General features: G+C 42.7%; 2 protein-coding genes across 4 annotated transcripts in view; both read right to left on the bottom strand.

Annotated features, from left to right (window-relative positions):
* Window positions 1-4: 4 nt before the first annotated feature.
* On the bottom strand, window positions 5-2,864 carry LOC123492649. Its single transcript, XM_045225386.1, has 2 exons — window positions 2,297-2,864; window positions 5-1,878 (listed from the first exon to the last, which is right to left on the bottom strand). Exons 1-2 carry the CDS (start codon window positions 2,633-2,635, stop codon window positions 523-525), a joined length of 1,695 nt encoding a protein of 564 aa, XP_045081321.1. The 5' UTR covers window positions 2,636-2,864; the 3' UTR covers window positions 5-522.
* A 3,765-nt stretch (window positions 2,865-6,629) lies between these two features.
* Window positions 6,630-21,754, bottom strand: part of LOC121548334 (protein BEAN1) — a 38,094-nt gene continuing 22,969 nt past the window's right edge. For 2 of the 3 annotated variants that reach the window (XM_045225076.1, XM_045225075.1), the window contains 3 exons: window positions 20,315-20,512; window positions 19,297-19,438; window positions 6,630-7,807 (listed from right to left, as the gene is read on the bottom strand). In XM_045225076.1, the coding sequence (XP_045081011.1) occupies window positions 7,408-7,807; window positions 19,297-19,438; window positions 20,315-20,512 (740 nt within the window). In that variant the 3' untranslated portion in view covers window positions 6,630-7,407. Of the gene's footprint in view, window positions 7,808-19,296; window positions 19,439-20,314; window positions 20,513-20,811; window positions 21,015-21,754 lie in introns of all 3 variants that reach the window. The other variant, XM_045225077.1, reaches the window with a different exon arrangement.

Raw genomic sequence — 21,754 nt, 5'->3', positions numbered from 1 at the left:
CATGAAAGTTTTCCATAAATTTTTATTTGAGTTAAAAAAGGTCATAACATTCTGAATACAATTGGACTTACATTTCCATAAACATTACAAAACATTCAGTGGTCTCAATGACAATGAGCAAGGAAAGTAAGTGCAGGATTGGCATAGAATTCATTTCAGTAAGGCACTGTACATAAGAGGACACAGTGGAAACATTACCTCCACCTCATAAATTAGGTCAAGCATGATTAACACTGTATTAAAAGTCGATATCACCTGAGAAACGGTACAAAACAAAGACCAGAAAATACTGAAGAGGAATTAAATTCAATGATGTCATTCTTCTTGTCACCTTCAGACATTGAATCCACAGGAGGTTGGTGGCACCTTAATTGGGGAGGACGGGCTCATGGTAATGGCTGGAGCAGAAAGGGTGGAATGGTATCAAATACATCAAACACATGGTTTGATGCCATTCCATTTGCTCCGTTCCAGACGTTATTATGAGCCCCAGACCAAAACAACTTAGTGGCAAGTGATGTTTTAGACCTGAACAGACATGTCAATCAAGACAAAGGTCCGAGTCAGCTCGTCCTCTGTGGGCTGAGGGATGGGGCCCTCCATGTCCTGGTGCTGAGGGCCTGCGGAGGGGGGGTGGTCAGGAGCAGTAGGGTCCAGCACTGGGGGGTCAAGGAGGCTGGTTGGGACATAGATGGAGTGAGGTGGCTCTTTGATGGTATCCTTACCAGGAATTTGTTTATGGGGACCGTCTGCTCCTTCACAGCTGTTACAGCCTGGGATGTTACAGACCGGCACCAGAGAAGGATGGCACATTAGGGGCTGGCTCTGGTCCCCTGCAGAACCCTGGTGAGGGAACACGTCATGGCAACTGGCATGTGGCGGTGCTGTCTCTTCTACAGGGTATTTCAGGTGCTCCTCCACCTTGTGCTCATGGACATGCAGTTGGCCCATCGTCTCAGTCAGCTTGCTCAGCTCGTCTGCATCATCGGCCTCCTGACCCTCTCTGGTCACTTCTGCCTGTGGAGGAGTTGATCCATGGAGCATGGCACTAGTCTTGTAGGCCTTACCTTCTGGAGGCTGGAGTTTTGGGACTGCTTCTGTGAGATGGGATTTTGGTGCTGCTGTGGTGTGAATAGAGATGGACTGGGGACCACTTATATCACTGCCGGCTAAGTTGGCTGCACTGCTACCTTCCTCAGGTGTGTTCCCTTTGATAAGTCGCCCCCGCACTACAGGAGGTCCACCCAGTGGCTTACTGAATATTGGTTTCTGCCTTATGGCAAGGTCTGGGTAATTCTGCTGCATCTCCAGGATAGACCTGTCATCGTTCAAGAATGCCCTGGGAGGTCTGATTCCTGGAGAGTGTGTCATCTCAATGGACTGAACTTCCAGGTTGAGGGGTATCTCTCCATCATCCTGTTGCCTGCCTGGTGTGCTAGCGGTGAAAGGGTTCTCCTCGGTTAAGTCCCCCTCATCGGTCTCCACTGGTCCTGGGTCTACCAGGGAACAACCATTAGATAGACCCTTATCCTCATTCTCCTCCTCTTCTTTTTGCATTTGTAAGGGCTCTGTTTCAGAGTCCTTTGCTGTCTCCTCGGCAGCCCTCTGGGTGTGAGGTAGTTGTGCAGCTCTCCTCTGTAGAATCTCCAGACACTCAGGCTGTGACCGCTGACCCATGAGCTCCAACAGGTACTCACACTCTGTTCGGGCCAGGAAAAGCTCAAAACCCATTTTCATGGCTGTTTCAGGGTCTGCATTGTTTGTGAGTCGGTACTCTGTATCAGTCTCCAGATGATATCCTATTGTTTCAAGGATACTTTTCGTGGCACTCTTTGTCAGGACAGGCTGGATGCAGTAGACAAAGGGGCCAGTGAAAGTCTGAGTGGGAGATAAGAGTGTTAATTATGACAACTTAATTAAACTTAAGAACGTGATCACTACAGTATAGAGAACATCTGTACTTTAATCCTCTCAAGTTTCAAATCATGCTTAACTTTTTGACATTTCACAAGCCCAGCAAATAATATAGCCTCATACAGTTTACTTTCACTTCCTGATATGTGACAGCTGCACCTTTATATATGTGGCCTGTGATTAGAGATGGCGATTCAATGTAAAACCATAGTCATATATTATCCCTCTATTTATTTCTTACTCTGATAATACTAATTTGAACATTATCCTAGCCTAAGTCTATACAACTCTTCACCCCACTTGCTTGGGTGCATTGCGCAAGATAAAAGCAGCCTAGGCCTAATTTGTCGAACTATGAATACCATACTATTTATATCTTTACCTTGAGCATCTTGATTTCCTTCTTCCATGGGTAAAGAAACAGATTTACACAGAAAATCTCCAACACCTCTGTGGCTTTGATGAGCGCACTGAAGACTGTCCTACAATCTTTAAATCCTTGTTTTAGGCATTCGGATGCAGTAAGGTAGAAGTCAAAATTAGAAAATCTTTCTCCGGGGTCTGTCTCTAACAGCAAAAATCGTCTAGCTCCCCCAGTAACCAGTTTCTCTTGGCATAGTTTCAGGTTACCATTACTCCAAATCTGATCATAGTAATTTAGGTAATCGTCGAAAGCCTCTTTACGCGCTACAGGTGTTTGGTCACCGACACCGTCCTGCATGTTTTTTTTTTTTTGGTTGAAAAATACTGTTTAGCTAGGCTAGACGCTTCTTATCGGATTTAGCAATAACATAGGAACAAGGAAGTATGACAAGAGTGGAAGTGAAAGAGATCTGACAGGCTAGTCAAGTAGGTAAAAATGTACAAAATGCGGAAGCATGACTGTTTCGCTACAGTTAGGCTACGGTGACATTAGATGTATCAATGAAGTTTCTCCTTCAGTATCGGCTTTGTGTTGTTGCATTGCACGACTGACATCCAGAGGATAAAATATAAAATTTCTGTTCTAGACTAAAGACATGCGTCTTCCAACAGATGGTGCTACAGGAAATAAAAAAATATTATATTCTAGTCATGCCACAAACCTGAGATAATTCTGAAAAGGCTGTAGCAGTTCTTCTCTGTAATGCTAATTAATCAACTTCCAGTGTATCTCTCTCCATCAGTTTGTTTTTCTGTGCTGCTACAGGTGATATATGTTACATGTCCCACCAAAAACAACATTCTCCCTGACAATGAGATAGAGAATGATGATAAACCCTTGAATTATGAATGCATAGTGGTATCTCCTCCCTCCCTTGGAACAGCCTGATTTAGAGAATGTTTCAGTTGAATAGTGATAATGTTAAAACAATTTTGCAATGGCATGGTGATTGTTCAGGCATTTAGGTGATTGGATACCTTGGAGACATCGCTGTAAAACACATCTATGAGGTTCTATCACTGATGATGTCCGCCTGACCTATGGTAACCTCTTTCATCACCTCTAACTCGCTACAGAGACCAGAGCTGCTCCAGAGAGCTCTCTGCTTTGTCAGTCACACCAGGAAGGAAAACACCGTTTAAATGATTTCCCTCCTTAGTCAATAAGATCTGGGTGAGTGCAGTATTCACAAAGCCTCATAATGGACGCTGTGGACGTATTATCCAGAGTGCAGTGGCACTAGAGGAAATTAGCTTTCTGCTGGCACGCCCTAATAGGAGCCTTGCACTGGGCAACGAGGGTAATTAGGAGCAGAGAAACGGCACAGACCATCTGCTCAGTTTGATTTACATTAGCTAGCTAGCACACCATCCAAACACAACAGTCAGAGCAGATCAGAGTGGAATGAATGGCTGTCAACAGACAGGATGTCACAACATATTCCCATGCATTATACATAGCAGCATTGGATTGGGAAAACATTTAGGGAAACATTTAGCCAATGTAGATAATTGCGCTACACTGTTTCTGCACTTTTGGATGCTATACAAACACTCCTCATCCACAACTCCCTCCTCTATCATCCCTATGTTTATTAATAGTAATGCTCCTCCTCCTATTTCTATTACAGTTACTACTCCTAGGTGTAGCCTACATATAAAACAGAATACTCCTAGGTGTAGCCTACATGTAAAACAGAATACTCCTAGGTGTAGCCTACATGTAAAACAGAATACTCCTAGGTATAGCCTACATGTAAAACAGAATACTCCTAGGTATAGCCTACATGTAACAGTATTCTCCTAGGTGTAGCCTACATGTAAAACAGAATACTCCTAGATGTAGCCTACATGTAAAAGAGAATACTCCTAGGTATAGCCTACATGTAAAACAGAATACTCCTAGGTGTAGCCTACATATAAAACAGAATACTCCTAGGTGTAGCCTACATGTAAAACAGAATACTCCTAGGTGTAGCCTATATGTAAAACAGGATACTCCTAGGTGTAGCCTACATGTAAAACCGGATACTCCTAGGTGTAGCCTACATGTAAAACCGAATACTCCTAGGTGTAGCCTACATGTAAAACAGGATACTCCTAGGTGTAGCCTACATGTAAAACCGGATACTCCTAGGTGTAGCCTACATGTAAAACAGGAAGGCGATTTCAATGCCCAGAGTAGCAAAACCAGAACGAACAGTCACGCCGACTCAAATCATAGAGGTCAAATTTATTTACTTTCCCCAATATAAGAAATTAATAAAAGCTCTAATACAAAATATGGATATACGTTGATGACTGTGATTATAGGAAACAACAATCCTTGTCACACAGGACAGTTGTGTACAAAGTGGGATTTATAGGGAAACTATACGTTGGAAGTGTACATGTACAGTATTACACATCATTTCACATTTATGTTGGACATGTACCTATTGTGCTACCAAAAGGAGGTAAGACAAAGACGAAACAGCATGTAAGACCAGAGTTAACCGCATTGCAGTTTCACATCAACAGGTATTGGACTAGGTCTTCCAACACAGTTACAGTGCATTTCTACTGACTTGTAAAGGCAGGTAAAGTTGCATTTCTAGATGCCTCTGTGTGTGTCACAATGCTCACAATCTAATATGTTGTACTATTCACTGCATTGCACTTTTAGATTTCAGTTTATGAAACACAAGCCCATCATTATTATCGTATAGCATCGCTAGATTTGCAGCAGCTACATAATAATAAGCATCAAGTAAATGCTCATTAACACAATTTTCAGCCCAAATATTGCTTTATTTATAGGGCTTGACATGACAATTCTGACCACAAATAGACTATGTATTAACAAGTGCTGAGAACAGCATTTGGTTTTTAAAAGCCATTTAATGAACTCTCAAAGTCAAATCCATTCGATGAAGATCGGCACAAGAATGTAATGCAAGAAAAGAACCTGTTGATCTCTAGTCTTTATACGATTCTCTCTAGTGCAAAGCATCTGTGTTGTAGTACATCTACATTCTGGTGAATCTCACAAAAACTATTTAATAGTAGTCTTTCCACAGTTACACATATTATTGATAAAGCTATTCTAAATAAATACTCATCTCTTTATAACTTTTATCCACAATGCCAGCAATGCAATCATGCGACTAATTCATTTATAAAATATTCTTTAAGGGTTCATCAGTGAGGATATCACTTCACAATAAGGGATTTGGTGAGATAAATGCGGGAGACAATGAGAATGAGAGGGGGGCAGGAACAGAGATACCAAGTTCTGGGGCCAAATGCAAAGGTGACGGGGTCATTGACTTCACAAATACAGTTTTATACATCATCTGAGAGTGCTTTTTCTGGGGTTTCAATGATAAACATAGACTTATCTGAATAACTTAACAAAGTAACACAAGCCTTGAAAAATAATAAGCTATTTAGAAAAGGAAAGCTCTTGATTTGTTAATCAGTGTTGCAAGTTATTATGGCTGCAATGTTAAGCAGTCTAACAGTCTTAGACTTAGTGCTTGGCAGGCACAGTCATTTTTATACCACTTATACATGGATGATAGACATGTAATCTGAAGACAGTTTATCTGTACAATGAATACTCACAACCAAAAACAAAATACTGAATAATAATTTGGAAGCATTAAAAAGATTCCAGCATATTGAAAAATACAATGTGTCTAGGCTGAATAGTATTTTGAAAAAATGAATTGTTTATTTATCATAATATCAAAGATGTCAGTACTAAAGTATAGTAAATCCCTTATCACAGTAAACTGTGTGCAAATATAATTTTTCCTTCCCACCAATTGTCAAATACCATTGTATCTCTGCTACAAGCTATATTGTACTTTGATGTTAGCTGGCGAATGTGTCAAGTTCATAGTAATTTAGCTTGTGAACACCTAAAAAAGCTCTTCCCAAAAGAGAAGTAATGAGAGAGAGAAGAGGAATGTGTGGCAGTGCACATTCAGAGACTGAAACAGAGCGGTTAGGATCTAAATGGACCTCAGCCCCCAGAGGGGAAACCTAATTATAGAGAATATACAGTATTTCCAGCTCATTAGAACGTGTTTATATCCAGAAACCATATAAAACCATATACCACAAAATTAATTTATTTCAAAAATACCTACATAGGGTTCCAAAAGGTTTCTTCGGCTGTCCCCATAGGCGAACCCTTCTTGGTTCTAGGTAGAACCCTTTTGGGTTCCATGTAGAACGCTCTGTGGAAAGGGTTCTACATGGAACCAAAAGTGTTCTACCTGGAACCAAAAAGGGTTCTTCAAAGATTCTCTTATGGGGACAGCCAAAGAACCCTTTTAGGTTCTAGATAGCACCTTTTTTTTCTAATAGTGTATAACACTGGGGTATATTTATCAGTTTAAATTACTGGACGTTTTACAGACTGTGGGAGTCCTAAAGTCAGCTAAATATAAATCAAATATTATTTGCATTAAGAAAATATTAATAAAACCATATGGATATGTTGTGAAGAAATGTGAAATTAGACATTCTTTCTATAGTGTTTTTTATCAAGAGCAATTCCATTTCAACACAACAAGAACCAACAGTACATACATAATATCTATGTGAAACCACTTCAGGTTACCTCTAGTGTTTTTTTGTGCTAAAAACAGACTTTGATAATGCTTCCTAAATGCTTGAATGCCTCCTAAACTGAGACCAATGTACAATATGAAGTGAATTCCCTCTGGACAGAAAGACCATACTCCCAGCCCCAGGTTACCAGTAGTAGCCCTGTGATTTCATGGCAGTGCCCCAGTAGTAAAGGGAGAGAGAGTGAGGAGTGGTGCGGGTAACATCTTGGGTTCGGGGGACACAGCTTATCCAAGAGGTAGGGAAGGAAAGAAAGGCGCGGACTGAGTTCAGGTTCAACCCAAACTTTCAGCTTCGGTCCAGAAAGTCCATCTCTTTTGATACTGCCTGTCATGCACAAAGGGACACTGGAAGAAGCAGAAGAGAGTTAAACTGTCCTACTCAGACTGGGATGGGTGTGTGTGTGGCTGTCTGCAGAAAGAGCATTGGAGCGGACTAGCACAGGCAGCTCTACAGGATCCTGTGTGTGACAACTCGGGCTCTCTGGGGACTATGGCTGTCCTCTGAGGGGTGTTTGAGCAGGTCCATGGGCATCAGAGGGATGGGCTGGTTCTGCCTGCTCACCACCACCTCGTATGGGGGCGCCTCATCCAGGGGGAATGCTGACAGGGAGATGGAGGATATTGGCTGCTGCCTGAGCTCGTGCAGTCTGATTGGGTAGGGGGAGGCGGCGGCGCTGCTGGCAGACACCCAAGAGGCTCCAGCACCAGCGGACGGCTCCTCTATCTCCAGGCTGGTGTAGGTGGCCTGCTGGTGGCCCTGCTGACAGGGGTCCGTGAGGGAGTATGGAGGGGGGTCATCTGTGGGGACGTATATCTGTGTCGCACCTGGTCCCACACATTCATCATAGCTGAAATAAAGGAGAGTATATCAGGTAAATAGGTTTTACATTTTAAAATGCCTAAGGATATCTCCAACCAATGGTATACCAAGTGTTACATTTACATTACATTTTAGTCATTTAGCAGACGCTCTTATCCAGAGCGACTTATAGGAGCAATTAGGGTTAAGTGCCTTGCTTAAGGGCACATCGACAGATTTTTCACCTAGTCGGCTCGGGATTAGAACCAGCGACCTTTCGGTTACTGGCACAATGCTCTTACCCACTAAGCTACCTGCCGCCCCAGGTCCATCAGATTTCTATGTTTGTAGTTAACAACATGAACTCAAACACAAAATAAATGTTTAGCATAAGAAGAGAAAATAAATATGACATGACAGCTGTCCTGGCTGTTTGGTGACTAAACATCATAGAAATCTGAATGGTGGAACAGGCCTGTTAGAGAAGACTATTGTCATCTACTGTGAGCTCTGTTCCTTTGTGGCGGCTGCTAGTCTTGGTTTGGTGCTTTCCATGGGAGAGCCTGCCAATGGACAATTATTTCAGCTCTCACGTAACCCACAATCCCACAGTGCACTGGAAGTCTGTCTAGCACATACCACCACCCTACTAGAGCTGCTGCGCTTTATAGAGGCCCTGTAACACAAAAGGAATAAGCGGAGAGAGAAAGAGAGAGAGAGAGAGGCGAAAATGGTGTCAGTCAGGCCGACTGGCTTGTATAACATTATGTGAGATACATTTGCCACGGACCATCGTCATATGTGTAAACCACTTGCTAAATCGCTCTCTACTACCCCGACACTGACCCCAGGGGATATCTGGAAATAGAGAAAATACAGCAGGATAATTTAATCTGTGGAATTATTAACAGTATCACCCTCTCAGAGAGCCGGTGTGGGAAAGCAAGGCAAATGGCACTGTGACTGTGGATTACTTAAGCCTGTCACCTCCGGGCTGGGTCGGGCGATACACTGAGAGATTTAATGAGAGAAGGCATTGGGAGCTGGAGTAAATGAGATCTTTATTAATGATAGACTGGATGAAAGTTCCACTTCCTCTGCACAGGGCTGGGAAAACAATATTTCCAGTAACAAGTTTAGCTAAGCTAAACAGTAGGAACATTCACAATTGCCCTCATATATCAGATGAGTCCAGCTATAGTGTATTAGATATACACTGAGTGTACAAAACATTAGAAACACCTGCTCTTTTCATGACATAGACTGACCAGGTGAATCTAGGTATAAGCTATGATCCCTTATTGATGTCACCTGTTAAATCCACTTCAATCAGTGTATATGAAGGGGAGGGGACAATTAAAAAAAAAAAGTATTGAGACAATTGAGACATTGATTGTGTATGTGTGCCATTTAGAGGGTGAATGGGCTAGACATAGGATTTAAGTGCCTTTGAACGGGGTATGGTAGTAGGTGCCAGGCGCACCGGTTTGAGTGTGTCAAGAACTGCAATGCTGCTGGGTTTTTCACGCTCAACAGTTTCCTGTGTGTATCAAGAATGGTCCACCACCCAAAGGACATCCAGCCAACTTGACACAACTGTGGGAAGCCTTGGAGTCAACATGGGCCAGCATCCCAGTGGAACACTTTCAACACCTTGTAGAGTCCATGCCCTGACGAATTGCGGCTGTTCTGAGGGAAAAAGGGGGTGCAACTCAATATTAGGAAGGTGTTCCTAATGTTTTGTACACTCAGTATATATTTTCTGCCACCACATTGCCCCATTCTGTTCTAAACGTTATTCCGGATGGTTTCAAATGGGTTTGAGGTAAACAAAAGTATGTGAGCTACTCTTTATACAGAGTCTCATAAAGTCAGGTATCTGCTCCTCATAGAGACTCATACAGTCAGGTATCTGCTCCTCATAGAGACATACAGTCAGGTATCTGCTCCTCATAGAGACTCATACAGTCAGGTATCTGCTCCTCATAGAGACTCATACAGTCAGGTATCTGCTCCTCATAGAGACATACAGAGTCAGGTATCTGCTCCTCATAGAGACTCATACAGTCAGGTATCTGCTCCTCATAGAGACTCATACGGTCAGGTATCTGCTCCTCATAGAGACATACAGAGTCAGGTATCTGCTCCTCATAGAGACTCATACAGTCAGGTATCTGCTCCTCATAGAGACTCATACAGAGTCAGGTATCTGCTCCTCATAGAGACTCATACAGTCAGGTATATGCTCCTCATAGAGACTCATACAGTCAGGTATCTGCTCCTCATAGAGACTCATACAGTCAGGTATCTGCTCCTCATAGAGACTAATACAGAGTCAGGTAACGGCTCCTCTCCTCTGCTGGTGCTCTGTGCTCAGTGGGACAGTAAAAGATGCTGTTCAGGAGCCTCAGTAATGACTGCTTGATTTCAAATGAGCCGTGTAGCTGACTTACTCCCCGGCCTCTGCTCCCTCCAACCGCCATCACTGTGCTGCAGAGTGCTGCCTGTCTGCCTGCGTGCAGAGCTATTTTAGACTCCCGGCCGCACTCCAGCTCATTCAGACAGACTTAATGTCCCCAGAACACAGCAGGACAGAAAGATTTCACATGATCCGGGGTTACAGACCAAAACAGGACTTGCCATTAGCCGGTGCTATAGTGCAAAAATGGTTCATAAGTCCATTTGCTACGCAAGACTACAGTGGGCCATTAATTTGCCATACAGCAGTACAAATGCAGAGTGAAACCTGACGGACAACATTCTTTTTTTTTCTTCTATTGTACTTTACATTACATAAAACAAATAAAAAATAAACATTTTAGTCATTTAGCAGAGGCTCTTATCCAGAGCGACTTACAGGAGCAATTAGGGTTAAGTGCCTTGCTCAAGCGCACATCAACAGATTTTTCACCTAGTCGGCTCGGGGATTAGAACCAGCAACCTTTCGGTTACTGGCACAATGCTCTTAACCACTAAGCTATCTGCCGCCCCTGGATCGACACATTGAAAAATATTTGTTTTACGATTTTGAGTTAAAAGGTGAGAGTGATCTTAGATACTTTATAAAAAAGGTGAGAGCATTTGAGATACTTTGTAACTGTGTAACCAAAGAAAAAGAAAATGCACTCGTTTCCTCCCTCTGGCTCTGCATGTGTAATGCTCAATACTGTAGCATGCTCTGTTATGTAATGACTGCATAACACAGCAACATTAAAGCAGTGGGCACAGAAACGCCAACTTACTATTGAGAGGTGATGACACAACTGGCAGTCAGTGGTGATACATAAAGTATCTCTCAACTACTTTTTTTTCTTATCTCAAATATTTTCTTCTGAGAGTTGAAGAGGAGGTTGATGCTAATAAGAAATTAGTAAACATTGCATTATCTTATTAGTTCATATTCTCTCTGGTAACTTTCTGTTATCGAGTAGATTGTATTCCTTACTCTTATGCATCGTTGGTTACAGCTGTGCAGACAGCTGGGCAGTATCAGAACAAACTGACCAGGGGTCACCTGACTACTTGAAGTATCCTGATGTTGTGGGTAGAGAAGGGTTTGTTTTTCTAGTAATCACTGTCGAGCACTGGCACCCTTCAAAAGCACTAAATCAGGGGTTCCCAAACTTTTTGGGTCCGCGACTCTATTTTGACATTTAAAAAAATGTGCGACCCCACCATGTAAAGAAAGTGATGGAATCAACGGCCAATGTTTACTTTTTTAATTAGTCTATTACAAATCAGTCTGACAGTATTTATGACAGTATTTAAATCTGAGGGAAGTATGGTTTGAAGTGACTAAAATGCATCAAAAAGGTATTGCGAAGTTCAGAAGATCATCAGGCAATAACTTTGTATGATCTTCTGTGTAGATGATGTTTTTTCCACCCCAGTCTTTAGTGCCTGGTCTTGTCCACTCTGTTCTAATGAGACCTGCGTGGCTTGTGGGCATCGTAGAGGGAAACAGAAGACCTGTATGTGTTCCTGATAGTCTTATCGTTCAGTGATGGGGTCATAATATTTTGTAGTTTAAACCGTTCAAACGATAGAGCGACATTTGTAGGAAGAAAACAGAAACCGCTCTTTTTATTACAACCGCATCTAACAACTACCAGAGGTTACTGACGTAACCGTGGTTCTATGAACCAAGTGATTTTTTATCCAGTTTCTCTTGCAACCCCATTTTCAATCAGACGACCCCATGGGGTCGCAACCCCTAGTTTGGGAAACGCTGCACTAAATACTGTACATAACACCCACATATCTCTTAACCTTTCTAACCCATACTGTTAGTCAGCTCCAGTCAGAAGGAATATCAGCTGTTGCCCCGGTTACTTTCAGCAGTTCTTTTTTCCTACTAGTTGTCATGAATAAATTATGACCACGCTGATCCAGGAAAGAGGGTGAGAGTCTCAGTTTGCAGAAGTGTGTGTGTGTGTGTGTGTGTGTGTGTTTGTTTACGTGTGTCTGATATTCATCACACAGCTCAGCAATGTTTTTAATCCCTTCAGGGTGCAACAAACTACCAGCTCCACATAAACATTGAAAATAGGACTTTTCTCTTTAAATAAACATGCTGATACAGACGTTTGTCGAGAGTCACTCCAGAATGTGTTTGCCAGGTATGGTAGCGCTGTGGACACCTGAGGGCCTAGCTCTTTTCATGCCCAGGTTTCATGAGTGTTACACCAAGCTGAGAATCCCCCCTCTGATTCGGGTGAGAATGTTTTGCACGTTGCAGTCGCCCCCCTTGTGGGAACTATAAGTCACCTAGGATGCTAACACAAGGTGTTGCATCCTAAAAACAATTCATTATTAGCTAGCAATGTCAGATATAACACTGCTACAGCCTAGCCCTGTTTAGATTTTGTCTAATCAATCCTGCAGTCTACTGCTGTTTGTAATAATCTACATGCTGTATGGGGCGGCAGGTAAACTAGCGGTTAAGTACATTGGCCCAGTAATCGAAAGGTCGCTGGTTCGAATCCCCGAGCTGACTAGGTGAAAATCTGCCGATGTGCCCTTGAGCAAGGCACTTAACCGTAATTGCTCCTGTAAGTCGCTCTGGTAAATGTATGTTTGCATACACATTAATTTCCCTGAGCACAGCTGTATCATTTGTAATCTGGGCATAATTTGTCATAGGATGAAACTACAGTATGGAGAACCATGGGACTTCTACAGAAAACTTGCGGTGCATATGACACAGAATGTGTTACTTTCCAATGCCTAGAGAGGCATTCACAACTATGATGCGGTCAAAAAGTTTAAAGTAAAACGCAATACTATATGAATCTTTATGGGTATACAATGTACTCCAAAGCCCAAGGAGAGGTGTGGGTCACTAGAGGGAGGACCTCTGGCTTCTAGCCTGTGGCTCTGGAGAGATGACAGCACTGACTGGAGCATATGGCCCGGTCTGTCCACTGCACTGCGGGGCTGGCACAGGGAGCTCACTCTTTCAGCTCCCTGGCACTGTCAGAGGCCCATGCCTGTAGAGCTACGGACAAGAGCAACAGTGTGTGATGTGCATACATTATTGTGCATATACCTGTAGATGTTAGTGTGAGTTTGTGCATGCGTGTGTGTTTAGATGAGTGAAAAAAAACTCAGTGTACAAAACATGAAGTTCACCTGCTTTTTCTATGACATAGACTGACCAGGATAATCCAGGTGAAAGCTATGATCCCTTATTGATGTCACTTGTTAAATCCACTTCAAATAGTGTAGATGAAGGGGAGGAGACAGGTTAAAGAAGGATTTTTAAGGCTTGAGACAATTGAGACATGGATTGTGTATGTGTGTCATTCAGAGGGTGAATGGGCCAGACCAAAGATTTAAGTGCCTTTCAATAGGGGATGGTAGTAGGTGCCAGGCGCACCGGTTTGAGTCAAGAACTGCAACACTGCTGGGTTTTTCACGCTCAACAGTTTCCCATGTGTATCAAAAATGGACCACCATCCAAAGGACATCTAGCCAACTTGACACAACTGTGGGAAGCATTAGAGTCAACATGTGCCAGCATCCCTGTGGAATGTTTTCGACACCTTATAGAGTCCATGCTCTGACGAATTGAGTCTGTTCTGAGGGCAAAAGGGGGGAGGAGGGCAACTCAATATTATGAAGGTGTTCTTAATGTTTTGTACACTCAGTGTATATGTAAATAATATAACAGTGTGGTGTGTGTGTGCGTGTGTATATTTGTGCTGGGATGTGCCCAGTTCTCCCTCTGCGGATGCAAGTCCCTTCACAGGCTCCACAGGTGAGTTGTTGATCTAGGTGGTGTAAGCTCTGTGGTTTCCCTGAGCCATCTGTGGCCATGGCAGCACTGCCCTGCATCACATGCCTTTCCCTCTATCCACTCCACCCCACTGCCTCCTATCCCTGACTATGCACACAATGTACACTTCAAAACATACTCTCTCTTTCATCCTCTCCAATGCACTGGTCCTCGGCCAACAGACTTAGATATCTCTATTTTGCACTGGATATTTTTCCTGATCTAAATCTACCTCAAGCTATGACACATTTGAGCCTAAATTCAGCCATAAGAAAACATTCCTGTGGTGTGGTTTCCCACGTTAATTGGCACAGCAGCGAAGAAGACATAGTTTGAGAAGACGTAGTTTGGGAGTGATAAAAGCGCATTAGGCCTCAGACAGGAATCGTGCCTCTGTTAATATGAGGAGTGATTTCCCTCCCTCCACAGCGTAACAGAGATGGATGGAGGCTATGAGAGGCAGAGGCATTGACAGAGTGGCTTGTTCAGCGCCAGCGCCAACACCCAAGCTAACCACCACTAACCCCATCTAACAGTGGAGCCTAACATCTAAACCAATAATAACACAAGCTCTCTAAAGGCTTGAAAACACAAGCACTACATGACAATTTGCCAATTAGAAGCTAGTAATCCTGTCTGGTCTTATCATCAAATATGTTGTGTTAGCGTAGGACTTTCTTAGATGTAGCCGTGACACTGCAAAGATCAACACCGTTGTTGACAATTTGTTGCATCTGTTGATCAATAGCATGTGTCTCATTAAAGGACAAGCTCTGACTATCAACAACCAGGTGTTGGTATTTAGCGCAGAACAAAGACTTGTGTTTTTCATGTTAAGAGACACGATTGGCTAAACCTCCTCTTCCTCTTCCTCTCATTCGTGCCCACTCAGTCTCTCTCTTGTAAGCCTTGTTTATACCTGGCGTTAACATGCATCCTGTCCTGATCTTGCCCACATTCTGACTGTTCCCACATTTTCAGATATGCATCTACACATGGTATTTAAATGTGTCTCTTATCCATCCACTGTGTCCACATGCTGACCAGATTTCTTGGTCCCTCCCTGTATGCAAATTATTTGAAAATTATTTGAAAATAATATTGATTGATTTATTTATTTTAAGACACATATTGATGTCATAAGTCAATGGTGCCACCTGACTGATGATTTTAGAAGGCAGGATAATGATTATTTAACATTTACATTTACATTTACGAGACACAATGCGTGCCTGACTACCTCCGGAGTTGGTCAGGAAGACCTGTTCACAATCTGATCACAATCCGTGTTTTAATATTCTACACCTGTCTAAAAATGTGGGCACAATCAGAATGTGGACAAGATCAGGACAAAAGACACATGTTAGAAACAGTTATAAATGGGGCTTCAGCCTACGTTTGCATATGTAACCTACAGGTTTATCTGATGGAAAAGGCCAGTGAATAAAAGAGGCAGGACATTACTATCTATACAGAAATTGAGCAGATTGATATATCGCCAAACTGAATTACACACTATTCAGTGACATTAATAGCCCTGTCTATGGCAGTAATATTCCATATTTTTCATAATTTGTTGTTGAACAGGAAAGGGCCTGATGTTTCAGATGGCTCCTCTGGAGGGAGAGGTAATTTCACCCTCTTTAGAGGCCCCTCACAGGGCCATACACAGGGGCCGCCACACTAATGGAACTGTCATATAAATGTAAATAACATTGTGACTCTGTGAAACAAACCTTGAAGGGCAAGCAGGCAGAATTGAGCCGGATAAACAAACAACACACACACACACACACACACACACACACACACACACACACACACACACACACACACAAACGGAGTCTAGCGGTTAGGAGCGTTGGGCCAGTAACCGAAAGGTCGTTTGGTCAAATCCCTCAGCCGACTAGGGGAAAAATCTGTCTATGTGCCTTTGAGCAAGGCACTTAACCCTAATTGTTCCAGGGTCGCCGTCAATAATGACTGACCCATGCTCTGACCCCACTCTCCGAGGGTGTGTCAGTGTGATATGCAAAAAACACATTTCCAATTCACAAATAGGACAAATGTAAGCATCCACCTAATTATCTTATCTCATCTTTATACTTGAGGGAGGGGAGGGGAAGGTGGGTGGCTTCAAACCAAACCCACAGTCAGTCCATCTAGTTACAGAAAGGTTGCATTTCCTTTCAGGTTTGTTTTCTATCTTAATTCTGAAATACATGGGGTAATTCCTAGATAGTGAAATCATCAGGAGCTGTTTAGGATGTGATCACAGCCCAGTAGTCAGTAAACAGGTGTAGTGTCAGCCAGGGATCAGAGTGGAGATGATGTGGTGGAGGCTGGCAGGATGTCTAGACCTGCAGATTGAGCCTGTGGAGGTTTAGAGGACTGTCAGGATTAAGCCTCCTCCTCCTCCTATGTAATCCAATCACAGTGAGGAAAGAGTGCATTAACTGGACTCTGAACCTAAACATGGAATAAAGAACTGCTGCTCCGTAGCCTACCCTCTCTCTGTGAGGAAACAACTTTTTTTCTTCTTTTTTTAAATCAGGGAGTCATACTGCGACCAAGGTCTCTTTTACAGATGAGCCCTGAATTACAGAAATTACAGAAAATACACACATCAAAATATAAATACAAAATGCAAGCAGAAAGAAAGAAAGAAAAACACGGTCATAAAAAACAAACACATTCATCAGTAATAAGGTCCTCAATCAGCTTTCTGAATTGCCCTAGAGGCACCAAAACATCAAATTTAAGAACACTTTGAAGATTGTTCCACAAATAAGGTGCAAGAAAACTAAAAGCTGATTTATCTAACTCAGTAGAGACCAAAGGAATTTCCAGAGTTAGCCATCCCTGAGACCGGGTGTCTAAGGTTTAGTAATCATGTTAGCTACAGTGGGAGTTTTTGTAAAAGGGCTTTATACCAGAAAAATAGCAATGTATCAACCTACATGACATCAAAGAGGGCCAACCAACTTTCTGGTGGAGAATGCAGTGATGAGTACTAAAACTGTCGCCCGTATTAAAGCGCAGTGCGCTATGATAAACTGCATCTAACGGCTTTAATGAAGTGGCAGCTGAGTTCATATAGATGATGTCATCATAGTCTATGATAGGAACGTCGACTGAATAATCTGCTTTCTACTATTTAGCGAGAGGCATTACCTATTTTTTATAGAAGAAGCCCATTTTTATTCTCAGCTTCTTAACTAACTCATCATAATGCTTTTTAAAAGACAGCTTTTCATCTATCCAAATGCCCAGATATTTGTAAGCAGGGACATGATCAACATGATCAGTACTTTATTTTTTTTATTTAATATGGACACCATCCAAAGTACATATGTTTAAATCATCAGAGTTATTTTTATGCACTCTTGAGAAAAACATTTACTTAGTTTTACCTGCATTCAATACTAATTTCAGGTCAATAAAGTTTTTCTGTAATACAATGACTGTAGTTCAGATAGAGCCTGGTCAACCGTGGGGGTAATAGCATACACAACAGTATCATCGGCATACAATTGCAGGTTACAATTTTTCAATATTGTTAATGTAAAAAGTACAGGACACAGAATTGACACCTGCGGGATACTTTTCATTATCTCCAGAAAACCTGATTTAACACCATCAGTAGATATACATTGAGTTCTATCTGTCAAGTAATTTTTAAACCAACTGTCAAGACTGGTGCTCAGGTGGAGCTTGCTTCCATTTTGTTACACAAACCTAAGGTGATCCTCTCCTCTCATTGAGAGAGGTAGTGAGAAACAGAGTTTATTGTACCATGTATTACACTCAATGTATTCTAGATTGTATTCAAGACTCTCATTTCTTTAACCTTCTTTTATCAGCTGGCATCAACACTTCATGAGTGTCTTTAGAAAGGATGGCAGACCAAACTGCAAGAGAGAGGAATATGGCTGAATTATTAAAGACGCCAATTAGCTGGGCTGCCATTTAGATCAAACACACCGGGCGTCTTTCACTGCAAAGCAGTGGCATTTACCAGCAGCACCAGAGGCTTGTTCAGGGAGCGAAGCAGGCTGCGTGCTGGGCGGAGAGTTTAGAGTGTGAGGCGGAGCACCCAGCCATGAAAGAGTTGAGCTGTGCAACAGTGCTCTAATGAACGTCTTGACACAACAGCATGGTTCAACTCAACCTCAGAGAGGTTACCGAGGCCAGACCTAACTCAGCAAGTGTGCAGGAGAACTGAAGGCTGGTGTGTAAATGGAGTCTTTTTTTCCCTCTCTTCCTCTTCCTCTCTTTCTCTTCCCCTCTTTATCTTATCTCTCCTACTCTTTCTGTCTCCTTACTGTATGTCTTCAAAGGCTACACTAGGAGGATAGAGGGCAGCCATCTTGGCACGTTGAAACTAAAAAGGCTTTCAAAAGCATCTTCAAGCACAATCCCCAGTCCCCACAACTGTTCACTGTTGATAAGGTGAGCATGGCTTACAGCAAAGTTATGATATATACAGTATCATTTAGCAGACGCTTTTATCCAAAATGACTGAGTCATGCGTGCATACATTTTACATACGGGTGGTCCCGGGAATTGAACCCACTATCCTGGCGTTGCAAGCGCTGTGCTCTACTAACTGAGCTAGAGAACCACAGTTATTGCATGGAAACTGGAACACAAATGAAATGCATATTGAATATATTCCAAAACCCTTTACATTTCAATCATATAACCATAAGAGTGCACTAAGTACAGAAAGCCCATCATAGGAACTATGGCTCTCCACTATGGTGGATGATAATGTGATCTTTAGATTGATTAGAGAGCTCTTAACCACTTCTCACATCTACTCCTTACTACAGCTCTCCATTCCCCAGCCCATCCCTCCATTCCATTACCTGGTCCTGCTTCATTATCATAGCCAGATCCTATCAAACACACACACACACACACACACACACACACACACACACACACACACACACACACACACACACACACACACACACACACACACACACACACACACACACACACACAACACACACACACACACACACACACACACACACACACACACACACACACACACACACACACACACACAAACCCTGGGAATCACCCAGAGGTAACCATCCAGAAAAATAGTGGTCATTTATCATTTATCATAATGTATGAAGATAACAGCAAATGGACCATCATAAAACTCTAGCCATTTTGGTGACCACAGGAATGAAGATGATCGTAATGCCATTTGGGTGGTAATACAGTAGAGTTAAATGACTTACTGGGGCGGGGAGTCTGGATACATCACATTGACTTGTGATAGAGTCTCCACGTAGGAGTCAAAGTCAAACGCTGGAGGGAACTCCTCGATACACGTCGACCTCAGCTCCCCAATGGAGCCACCATACGAAAAGCCATCCGGAGCTGTGGAGAGGCAGGGCAGTCTAATACAACACTAATGAACACAATATCTTTTTTCTCAGTGAACTACAGCACACAGTCAGGATTGTAAATATTCTCTGTGTTCAGTTCAACTGAATTATATATCTCATGGTTTAGGGATCCGACTTTGAACTGAATAAGCAGATTTACAGTAAATATTTATTTTAGCAGTCTATCTCTCTCATCTGCACTGTTTTTACACTGGAGCAGTCAGAATCTTTATGAAACATAAGGCTAAGGGCATGTGGCTCCTTGAAGATAGAGGGGCTGTGATTGAAGCCAGTGTGATATAATCTGGGTATATCAGCCTTTGGCCAGGCAGAGGGAGATTGGGGCCGCGTCCTCATACAAAGGATGCTCTTTGAGCTTTTTGTGCTTCTCTGTGTGGACTGACAATGGGACCCAGTCCACTGGGCCAAGTGGCCTTCCACAGACACGGCTTTGGCTGTGTTTGTGTGTGTGTGTGTGTGTGTGTGTGTGTGATTCAGTTTGCCGCAATATTTAGTTTTTTTCCCATTCCGTTATCAACCACACAGGCAGAGAGTGGTCCCTTTATATGAGGTTTCAGGAGAAGAGCACTGGTTGGTGTAAATGCCAGCTCTGGAGAATGCCAAATGTGGCATATTAATGCCATGTGGGTGAAATGTGTTCATAGAAGACTGAACTGGATATCTTCTATTGATTCAGCTCTGGGAAAAGTAGCATGGAAAATGCATGGCCATACATTTTGTCCCAGTGATTTGTAAATAAGACCTATGAAACCGCTTGTAACTGAAAACCGATAGACTAAAGCTTATAAATGAACTGGCCTCTAACACAACCCCTGGCCTCATTGATGGACAGCTCTCTGTAACTCACCATAGCTGGCCCGAAGGTGGGGGTTGCGCAGACGGCTGTCTTTGCGCAGACTGCCCACAATGATGGTAACGCAGGAAAGGAAGAGCACCAGGCCGATAACGATGCCAGCCACCACCAGCGGTGACACCAGCAGGCTGGCCTCGCTGCCCCCATCACGGCAGTCTGGGTACTCATGGGCACTGCTCTGGTTCGAGCTCACTGCACAGTTCACACACCACAGGTGGGGCACAGCCACAGAAGAGAGAAAGCAGAGAACAATGGAATAAAAGAGGGACAGTGTGGAGAGGAGGGGGGGAGGGACAGAGGGAGGTGATGGAGAGAGGAGAGTGGTGAGAGGATGAGAGAAGGTGGAGAGAGAAAAAACAAACACAGGTTCATTATTTTGTTGGTTGTAAAGCAGAAATTCAAATCCTTTGTGGCAATGTCAATGTGAGACGTTGCCTCCATGACCCTATGGAGAGAAACATGTAAGCTGATATTTCTCATCATACACATACCTCTCTGTGGACCGCAGGTCAGGAACACTCCCAAGATTTTCATTCCTCAGCGGAGGAAAAGATTCCCAAGTCTGCAGTGTTTAATATTTAATCCTCAACCCGTTAGAATTTTTAAATACACGGGGTGGAACTCTTTCATGTCAGCTCAGGAGGCAGAAAACCCAACTTCAGCCATAAGTGGCTCTTCTCAAATCCCCTTCACCCTTTTCATCAGAACCAGAGAGAAACCAAAATAAGAGCAAACAACATAAATAAAAATGTACTCAAATAACACCACATAGATAATGACACAGACAGATTCAATATCCAAGTGCAGGCTGAGATAATACGAGCTGCCGTGTTAACTTTGCCACGTCTGGCCTCTGAAAATATTTTTGGGTGCCCATCAACAGGAGACAAGAAATCTAATCAATTTATTTATGAGGAGGCCGTTGTCTAAATGCTAATCAAATTAGTCTCTGTTCATCTCTTCCTTGCTGAGGAATTCCTGCCATAATTGAGGTTATAAAATATTTGTGTTGATCATAATTAATGTTAATCTTTTAATCAACATTGAGCATTGTGTGTTGATTTGAAGACCTAGCAGAGTAGTCTACTGCTTCATGCTGTTTATGTGTTGGCATAGCTGCCTGCATCCCTGCAGTGCCCACCCAGCAAACCGGGAACATTCACACAACATTATATTCCCATTAAGTTCTAGTTAGGGTTTTATCTAACATTAGGATGATAACATCTCAAAAACATTGAAATACTGTTTATGTTCTTCTAACATTCACTAAAATGTTGTGCACAAAATCTGTAACAGCCACCACAGAACATTAACCTAAGGTTCTTATTAGGTTTCCAGGTAATGTAATAACAACATTTGTTCTGGGAACGTTCTTGCAACATCAGGTGACTGTTTTATACAAACATTGTATAATGCCAGAACATTGTACAGCTG

The sequence above is a fragment of the Coregonus clupeaformis genome, chromosome 15, assembly GCF_020615455.1.
Source record: "Coregonus clupeaformis isolate EN_2021a chromosome 15, ASM2061545v1, whole genome shotgun sequence".
Classification (NCBI taxonomy): Eukaryota; Metazoa; Chordata; class Actinopteri; order Salmoniformes; family Salmonidae; genus Coregonus; species Coregonus clupeaformis.
The sequence above is the reverse complement of the archived record's forward strand: the minus strand, read 5'-3'. Positions and strand labels throughout refer to the sequence as shown.